The sequence below is a fragment of the Syzygium oleosum genome, unplaced genomic scaffold, assembly GCF_021117445.2.
Source record: "Syzygium oleosum isolate NSW1041296 unplaced genomic scaffold, Sole_v2.1 Sole_v2.12, whole genome shotgun sequence".
In the NCBI taxonomy this organism is placed as follows: domain Eukaryota; kingdom Viridiplantae; phylum Streptophyta; class Magnoliopsida; order Myrtales; family Myrtaceae; genus Syzygium; species Syzygium oleosum.
The window spans coordinates 2,190,588-2,200,271 of NW_026607496.1; the positions used below are offsets into that span (position 1 = coordinate 2,190,588).

Here is a 9,684-nt window from a genome sequence, read left to right on the forward strand (position 1 = left end):
TGAACTTTTAATTTATTCAATGTAGTCCGTGAACTTTAGCCTAATGTTTAGTATGGTCCTTGAACTTTTAATTTATTGGATGTGGTCCTTGGACTTTTGGTACATATTCAATGCAGTCCTTAAACTATATGAAATGTTCAATGTAGTCGACTACATTGAACATTTCATATAGTTCAAGGACTAAATTGAACATGTAACAAAAGTTCAGAGACCACATCGAACAACTTAAAAGTTCAAGGATTACATTGCACATTGAGTTAAAGTTCAGGGACCACATTGCACATTTGGGTTAAAGTTCAAGGATCACATTGAACAAATTAAAAGTTCAGGGACTACATTGCACATTGGGCTAAAGTTCATGGACTATTTGTGTCATTTTCCCTTTTTTTTTTTTCTACCAAGTCTGGCGAGGGTCGCCGACCAACCCTCGTTGGTCACAAGCGAGGGCCAGTTGACCCTCATATATCATAGGCGAGGGTTGCCTGACCTCGCTGGTCATTGGGCGAGGGCCACGAGTCCTCGCTGGTCACTGGCCATGCCACGTAAGGCTGCTGGCGTCCACGTCAGCGATTTTCAATTAAAATTAGACGGATGAACTCAATTGGCAAAAGTGAAAAGAATTATGACTCAGTTGGCAAAATTGAAAGGTTTATGACTGGATTGGCCAAAGTGCAATATGTTTATGACTTTTTGAACAATTTTCCAATTCTCTCATTAATTTAGGAAGTGCTAACAGGACAAGTAGTGGGTTTCTAGGGTTTGGTCAACTACTAATCTATTTGTCTTTATTTCCATATTGAGATCGTCTATATATCATCAACTTTTCTTTAAAAAATAAAACAAAATGAGATAATAATACAAACGGTCCCTAAACTTTGCCCAATATGCAATATCATCCCTAAACTTTTAATTTGTTCAATGTGATCCATGAACTTTAGTTCATATGTAATGTATGTTCAATGGGGTTCTTGAACTTTTGGAAAATGTTAAATCTAATCCTTAGATTATATGAAAATATCAAATGTTATTCTTCCATTAATTTAAGTGCAACAACAACATTTAATATTTTCATATAGTTCGAGGACTAAATTGAACATGTACCAAAATTCATGGATCATATTGAATAAATTAAAAATTTAGAAATGACATTGCAAATCGGGGTAAAATTTAGGGACCATATTGAATAAGTTAAAAGTTCAGGGACAACATTATATATTAAGCTAAAGTTTAGGGACTACTTATGTTATTTTCCCAAACAAAATTAGATGGTGACCAATTTGGCCCAAATAATCACATGAAACCCTAATTCTCAAACTGACCAAAATCTTGTCCATGTCTCGTTTACGAAAGGCCAATTCAACCCCAAATGGTGAGGACCTCATCAATTTCCTTTATTACATGATTAATTTCGTTTCAAAAAGAGATTGGTATTTACAATTGGTGAGTCCGGGACAAGTTTTCTTAAGTACTTATTTTAGTTAAAAATAAATTCACATCATTACAAAAGAACCTCCAATAATTTTGAATATTTGAAAGACGCGTGGTTTTAAAGATTTTTAGAGGTTCCGTATCAAGATAAAACAATGGTTCTTGTCCATGTCTCGATTATTAAAGGTCAAGTCAAACCTAGATGGTAAGGACCTCACTAATTTCCTTTTCAAAAGATTATTCCCGTTTGAGAAAGAGATATTGTTATGTAAAACTTATTTTAATTCAAAAAACTTTTAAATGATTGTGAATAAAAAACTCAAATTATTCTGAATATTTGACAGTCGCGTGATTTCAATGATTTTAGAGGTTCCATCTATCAAGAGAGGTTCAAATCCCAATCAAGGAAAAACGATGATTATTATATGTCGCAAGACGAGCTCTAATTACCCAATTGCAAGAACAGTTGAAACGGTATAAATTGCAACCTTTTTCTTAATTTAAATACTTGAACAGGAGATACCTAACTAATTCTTGAGAAGAAGTAGTCAAAGAGAAGCTGACCGTTACATTAATCTGACCACTGACTTCTAAGGTTGAAGAGAGCCTCCACTGATCAAGATGTCAAATCGAGAACGCAAAAGCCGAAAAATTCAATTTGGATAATGACGTTTTTAGACCAAATAAAAAGAAGAAAAAAAGCGAAAACAACCAAAATAGTGGCGTCCCTCTCAAGGAAGGTTTTAATGCACGCATGCCACTCCTCTTCACCTGCTCCCATTTAATTGACCCAATGCTCATTAATTGCGTATGCTCCTGTCCTGTCTTTTTCTCTATATCCGCCATCACAAAAGAAAGTCGTGTATGCATTCGGAGCATGTGGGCTGAAAACCACGAAAATTCAAATTTAGGGATAACACAAAGAAGCAAAAAGAGAGTCAATGTGGCCTTTTTGCATCGTTCGTTTATATCCCGATTTTTGACTAACATTATTTTTTATTCATCAGATTAGTACGATAGTCAGGTCAAATTCGTTCCATTTTGAGGTGAAGCTCCCTCGTCCATCATAATAATGACGGGACATCATTGATATTAGGGTTCTTGCTTTCCTTGATCAAATTGACATATTATACAAGTATCGCGATGACATATTATGCGAGGGCTGCCCCTCGCAGAAAAAGAAAAAAAATAGAAAAAGGAAAAGGACGAAAATGCTCATGGCCAAAATATTATGGGGTAAATGTGTCACAAGTGGCATAGTTTGGAATTTTTCGTATCACAAAAAAAAGTTCAGAGTAAATTTTGTACAAGTGACATAATTTGAGGTTTTTCGTGTCACAAAAAAAATTCAGGGTAAACTTATCATGAATAACATAATTTAGGATTTTTAGTGGTATGTTCTCTTTACTTTTTACACAAGCCAAAACAAAAGGAAAGAAAGAAAGAAATCAATCATCAAACTCAGACCCAACAAGCAAAAGAGAGAAAAAAATCCAAAGCTTGTCCCATATCTTCCTCCCTCCTTTCTGGTTGACTTTGAACCAGATATTTTTTGACGCAGTATTTGACAAAGCCCGCCACTTCATTGTTCACGCGCCCAGATTGTCCTAAAAAGTAGAATTTTCTTTGAGTGTGTTCTAAACTGATAGGCCTAACGTATCAGTCTTGAACGAGGCTTGCTACCTGTTTTGATATCGGGTCAGAACGATATGTATTAAGATGGTGGTGAATGAGAAGATGCAGAGTTTTCACTTTGGTAAAGGAACGAGAGGTGGCAGAGACATGGCGAGCAAGAACCTCCGGTTGCTGTTGTTTCTGGTTCTCCTCTGTTCTTGGATTCATTTGATTTGCTCTACTACAAACACGGATGACCGTAAGTGCACACGCATGTATTTGTTTATGTATGTTGCTATGCTCTACGAATTTCTCGTCATTCATGTTCTTTCTTTCCATCTGTACTTCTTTTGGGTTCATCTTGTCCTGGCTTGGGGATGGCGTGAGAAAAAAGGTAGCTAGTCATCAAAACAGCTCGTTTTTTTTTTCTTTTGTTAAGGTTTCAGGGACTTAAGCTGTCTGTCTGGAACTTAGAATTCCTCGGGTTTTTAAGGTTTTGGCTTGTCTGGCGAGACGTCAACATGTTATGGTATTGGAACCAGGAAAGGGCTACTTTGGGTCTCTTTGAGCCCGGACGATCATCTGGATTTTGTTATGTACTTGAGAGGACATGCTTAGTTTCGCAGGTCTTTCTCGTCTTAAATTGTCCCTGGAGTCTTGATCAACAGGGACTATATACTCTTCGCTATATGCTTTGGGATTGAGTCATTCAAGCCTTGGTGTAACTACTCGAAGGAAGAACTGACATAGGTGCAAGAAAGAGGTCTCCCACTGTCTTGTTAACCATTACCAAGTTCATAAACTTGGATTCAATTATATATGTTATTCCCTCAAGAGGATTTCAGCAACGTGATAAATAGATATTAGATGCGCGAGTATAGAAATTGAAGCATCCAATGGTTATTGTCGCGGAAGTTGTCTTAGCCGTCCATGCAGTCAATTCAATTATCTGCTCCAAGGCAATACAGAACACAAAATATTTAACCCTATTTGAACATGTTGGTCTTTTTCTGCCTAGTAGATCTAGAACTAAGCTTGTTAATTCTAGAGTTCTGAAATTTCGTATCTAATCATCTCTGAACAAACTATAAGTTCTGGCATTGACCATGAAAGGAACGCAGAGTGTTAAATTTAGTGAGAGAAAGGAAAAGGCAAACTGTCCATCTGCATCCATCCTTGAATACTTACTTACTCAAGCAATAGAACAAAAATGCCGTTGCTAAAACAATGGTAAGATCAGTGGCAAGTCTGCACTTACAATAACTGTGAAAAAAGTGCATTCCCAGATTTCAGTCGATGAGCATTTTAGCGGATGTGGCTGTCTCAACAATTAGCAGTTCTACCCAACTGCTGCAGCCATCAGAAAGCTTTTAGTACAGGATGACACCATGTCTCTTTCAATTTGAAAGTTTTTCTATAAAAATCTTGCATCGACAATGGATCTCGTTGAGGCTTGAATGTGCATTTGACCTTGTTGGCTTGTGGCCAAGGCAAAATCTGTTCCCTGCCCCATCTTAAAATTTCACTCCTTTTCTTTTTTGCCATATAATTGTGCAGTAACCGTTCTTTTAGCCCTGAAAGCCCAGTGGCAGAGCACACCACCCAATTGGGGCAAGTCCAATGATCCTTGTGGACTGCCTTGGGATGGAGTCACCTGCGACAATAATTCAAGAGTGACCGGATTGTGAGTGCTGTCTACTTGTTCTCATTAGTGCACATTTCTGTTCCCAGTTCGTAGAATTTTTTGTCTTTCTTTTTCAAACTCAGTGATGCCAGTTTAGCCAGCCATTGACTGTGATATTTTCCTTTTGTTATGCCTTTGACAGAAAGTTATCTGGCATGAATATCAAAGGGCAGCTGCAAAGCGAAATAGCGGGGCTCACGGAACTCACTTCTTTGTGAGTTTCTCCTCTTTTCTATCATCCGTCATGATCATATGCTGATTCTTAGATGTGTATAAGGATTGCATAAATGAAGTATTTTTTTTTTTTTGGGTCAACAAATGAAGTACTTCAAAGCATTGTGTTTGATCATCAAGTATCATATGAACGAGTCTTCTTATTTGTACCATTGAACCTTTGAACTGCAGGGATCTTTCCTTAAACAAGGGTCTCAATGGATCGATCCCTCCACAGTTGGGAAGTCTACAGAACTTGACTACCTTGTAATACCCCTTTTGACTGCATATATTGCTAAATCAGCTTGTTTTTCCCTTTTCTCTCATGTATAAGCCTTGATCTTTCAAAATTTTCAGAATTTTACTTGGATCTAGCTTCAGTGGTAGCATTCCTGATGAACTGGGCAACCTTACGGAGCTGACTTTCTTGTAAGGCTTGTCAAAATGCGAATGCCACTAATTCGATGATTATGGAAGTTTAGCTGTATGATTTGCTTAGACTTTCGAATTTCCATTCTTGCCAGGGCACTAAATAACAACAGTTTTAGCAGTAATATACCTGCTTCTTTGGGTAAACTCTCCAAACTCTACTGGTTTGACGTGTCGGAAAATCAGTTAACTGGATCACTACCAGTTTCGATGGGCACCACCCCAGGGTTGGACCTTTTGTTGAAGTGTAATCACTTGTAAGTTCTCTACAATAGTCGTGCACCTAGTGTGATCAATATAGACTAAGGATCTTTTTATTCCAGATTCTACTGATAAGTGACACAATCTTTATGTTCTTTCGTCATTAACTGTTTGGAATGTGCTGCATCCGTAATTTCAGCCACTTCAGCATGAACCAACTGTCCGGCACCATACCAGATAAACTGTTCAGTTCAAACATGTCTCTGAAACACATGTAGGTTACCAATTTTCTCACTTCATATAATATACCAAGCTTTCTGCTCTAACTTGGGCTGACTATCATTGACAGATTATTTGATCATAACCAATTTAATGGTTCTATACCATCCACGGTAGGCCTTGTTCATATGCTCGAGGTTCTGTGAGTAACTCACTTAATGTTTGTTTTGTGCTTTGGGATATTTAATTATCAACCTTTGGCACCTATTAAATTTATTTGGACTCACATTGCACAATATGCCACAGCCGACTCGATAGGAACTCCTTTTCTGGAAACGTCCCTCCAACTCTCAACAACCTTACACAACTCAGTGAACTGTGAGTATAGATTTCTTCATCAATGGTATTTTAGTGAGATCATAAAAAATCTTCCCTCATCCTGCTAAGTTTCCTTCAGGAGTTTAGCAAATAATGGGTTGAGCGGTTCTTTGCCAAACTTAACGGGGATGAATTTTCTCAGTTACATGTGAGTAACACACCCTGGCTTTGTCTCTCCCTCATGATATCACATGGCTAATCCCACTGGTTGGTTGACCGGGCAAAATTGTACCTTTGCAGTGACCTCAGCAACAACTCTTTTGCGTTTTCGGCAGCTCCAGATTGGTTCTCAACTTTATCGTCTCTCAACACACTGTAAGATTTCTCAGTGCAATTGGTACAATGAAAAGTTGTATGGCTTTCCGAAACTAGCGTGCTACCTCAAATTTATCTCACTATGACCAGAATCATACAAAATGGACCGCTTCAAGGGACAGTACCACCAAACCTCTTTGACCTTCCCCAGCTGGAGCATGTGTAAGGAGAAAATATTTCTAATTTGTGTCCTCTCTCTTGTACCATTTTGATGATTTTTCGAACTTCTACAGTGATATGAGAAATAATGCTTTCAACGGAACGCTGTACATGGGTACCAGTGTCAGTCCCAATTTGCAGCTCGTTAATTTGGAAGATAACCAGATTGAAGCACTGACGACCAGTCCCTACAACAATTCATTATTGTGAGACAAACAGTTCACAGGCGTTAGACTTCAATTCTGAGATATGGTAGACATTATGATGCTAATCATTTGTTTTCTTTTTCTTTTTATTTTTTGCTTCAGACTAATGGGAAACCCGGCATGTACTAATGCGCCTGTTCTCTCAACCTGGGGGTACTGCGGCAGTAAGCCGCAACAAGCTTATTCTACCCTAATATACTGCGGCGGTGCATCGTGTCCCTCAGATCGGAAGCTTAACCCTGGAAGCTGCAAGTGCGCACTTCCGTACGAAGGAAAATTGACATTTAAAGCTCCATCATTTAGCGATTTGTCCAATGCCACTCAGTTTCAATTGTTGGAAGTACAGCTGTGGCAGACATTGAACCTAACTAAAAATTCAGTTTCTCTTCAGAATATCTTCATTAATAAAAGCTGCAGCTATCTTATAGTACCTGTGTCTTTCTTTCCATCTGATGGGACGTACTTCAGTAGGTCAGACATTGCGAGGATCGGATTCGTTATGAGTAACCATACTTTTCAGCAGCCCCCAGGTTTCGGCCCCTATACCTTCAGCACACTTCCTTATCCGTACCCAGGTAACTCAATTTCATCCTGTCATGTATCGGGTTTGACTATTATTCATATCCGTTTTGACATGATCAACCGATCCAGCTGGCGGAATACGCTTCAGCATCGGCGTCATGGTAGGGATTGCCGTTGGATGCTCAGTCCTGGTTCTTGGACTTGTGTGGTTAGCAATATACGCTAACAAACAGAAGAAAAGAGCACAAAGAGCAACGGAATTGAGCAAACCATTTGGTAATTAATGCATGAACTCTTCATCTTTATGCTACTGAAGCACTTTGACAAGCTGAATGCTGAGATCATTGAAAACGAGTAAACTAATTAAGTTGTTGTCTCACTCGCATCATCTATCCATGTTTAAGCATCCTGGATATCGAGGGGAAGTGATGGCGGGGGAGCACCACAGTTGAAGGGGGCAAGGTGGTTCTATTTCGACGAAATCCAGAAGTGCACCAATGGTTTTTCTGAAAGTAATGAGATAGGCTCCGGGGGCTACGGAAGGGTAAAAATCACGCGCTGCACCGATTGTATGTAAATTATAATAAGCTTCGTGTCACTGCTTTGTAATTCTTTTTCACGATCTGATAGGTCTATAAAGGAATGCTTCCCGATGGCCATATCTTGGCAATCAAGAGAGCTCAGCAGGGGTCGATGCAGGGCACGCACGAGTTCAAGACGGAAATCGAGCTACTTTCGCGAGTTCATCACAAGAATCTCGTCGGCCTCGTCGGCTTCTGTTACGAACAAGGAGAGCAGATGTTGGTCTATGACTATATGCCTAATGGGACACTTAGGGAGAGCTTGTCGGGTACTTTCCTTTGCCCAAATCACATCGAGCTTTGAGATCTCTAGATTCCATATAGAACTTTCACTGCCATACTTTGTCCTCGTCTCGTTATTTCTAGCATAAGTGCGAGCAAGACTTTTCTGGTGAACGAAACTGCCTATTGTTTGTAGCAACGGACACTGAAAATTAGTGATGCAGGGAAAACTGGCATACATCTTGATTGGCAGAGGAGGCTGCGGATCGCTCTCGGCTCTGCGAAAGGACTGGCATATCTGCACGAACTCGCGAATCCCCCGATAATTCACAGAGACGTGAAGTCTACTAATATCTTGTTGGATGAAAATTTGCTGGCTAAAGTCGCGGACTTCGGCTTGTCTAAAATGGTGGCGGACAGCGAGAAAGGACACGTTTCAACACACGTCAAGGGCACAATGGTACAGTATACTCCTATTTGAATGTCCAATTTAGGCGACAGAGGCGGGTTACGAGATCTTAACCGAATGATAACCTCTAGTTTTTCATCGAACTCCAACTGACGTTAAGTTCCCCTTAGTCTTTCCCGAAACTTGAGCAGATGATATGTTAATGCAACAGGACACCCACAGATAGGTGAACTGAAAGTAAAAATGGTTATTTAGAGTACCATTTTGAAGTCTGAGTAGGTTCGACTAAGTTGCAATTAAATATAGATATTCCTCAGAAGGTGAAGTGTATGCTTTCCTGATTTCGAGCTTTGATTGTTCGTAACTTGTGATCTGGCAGGGCTATTTGGATCCAGAGTACTACATGACCCAGTTACTAACAGACAGGAGCGACGTCTTCAGTTTCGGGGTCGTCATGCTTGAACTGGTAACTGCGAAGCCACCGCTCAACAAGGGCAACTACATCGTCCGCGAAGTCAGCATGGCGATGGACAAGAGCGACCAAGACTACTACGGACTACGGCAAGTCATGGACCCGTCCCTTCTCCACATGGGGCGTCTCGAGGGGTTCACATGGTTCGTGGAGTTAGCAATGCGATGCGTCGAGGAATCATCCATCAACCGTCCCAGGATGAACGAAGTCGTGAAGGAAATCGAGGCGATCCTGCAAGCCGACGGGATAGCCATAAGCACAACATCCGCGTCCTCGTCGGCCACAGACTTCGGAGCATCACATAATGGCGCTCCTAGACATCCTTTGTACAGTGATGTTCCATTCCATGGTAAGGATGTTGGTTACAGCAATTCGTTCGATTACAGCGGCGGGTACGCGCTTTCGACGAAGATCGAACCGAAGTAAATGTCCATCGCGCAAGTCACTTATTTGATTCATCAAATTAGTATTGTAGTTAGCTCCAATTTGTTCCATTTTGAGGTGAAGTTTCTGTATATAAGGATGGGAGTCAAATAGTAATTTTGTATCGCGTGATCCATACACGAGACATCACTAATATCGGGGTACTTTTTTTTGTCCCTTGATCAAATCGATGATTCTACATCAACAAA

General features: G+C 40.0%; 1 protein-coding gene across 3 annotated transcripts; it reads left to right on the forward strand.

Moving 5' to 3' along the window:
* The first annotated feature begins 2,891 nt into the window (after positions 1–2,891).
* On the forward strand, positions 2,892–9,684 carry LOC130139398 (probable leucine-rich repeat receptor-like protein kinase At5g49770). 3 transcript variants are annotated; one of them, XM_056316253.1, is made up of 19 exons: positions 2,892–3,301; positions 4,600–4,726; positions 4,869–4,940; positions 5,132–5,206; positions 5,297–5,368; positions 5,464–5,625; positions 5,769–5,843; positions 5,919–5,990; positions 6,095–6,166; positions 6,246–6,314; positions 6,407–6,481; positions 6,572–6,643; positions 6,715–6,846; positions 6,949–7,421; positions 7,498–7,644; positions 7,773–7,912; positions 7,999–8,218; positions 8,396–8,623; positions 8,960–9,186. In XM_056316253.1, exons 1-19 carry the CDS (start codon positions 3,148–3,150, stop codon positions 9,040–9,042), a joined length of 2,520 nt encoding a protein of 839 aa, XP_056172228.1. In that variant the 5' UTR covers positions 2,892–3,147; the 3' UTR covers positions 9,043–9,186. The 3 variants fall into 3 exon arrangements, with proteins under 3 accessions (XP_056172228.1, XP_056172226.1, XP_056172227.1); XM_056316251.1 differs by having other exon boundaries at positions 2,894–3,301; positions 8,396–8,631; positions 8,960–9,684; XM_056316252.1 differs by lacking the exon at positions 5,297–5,368 and having other exon boundaries at positions 2,894–3,301; positions 8,396–8,631; positions 8,960–9,684.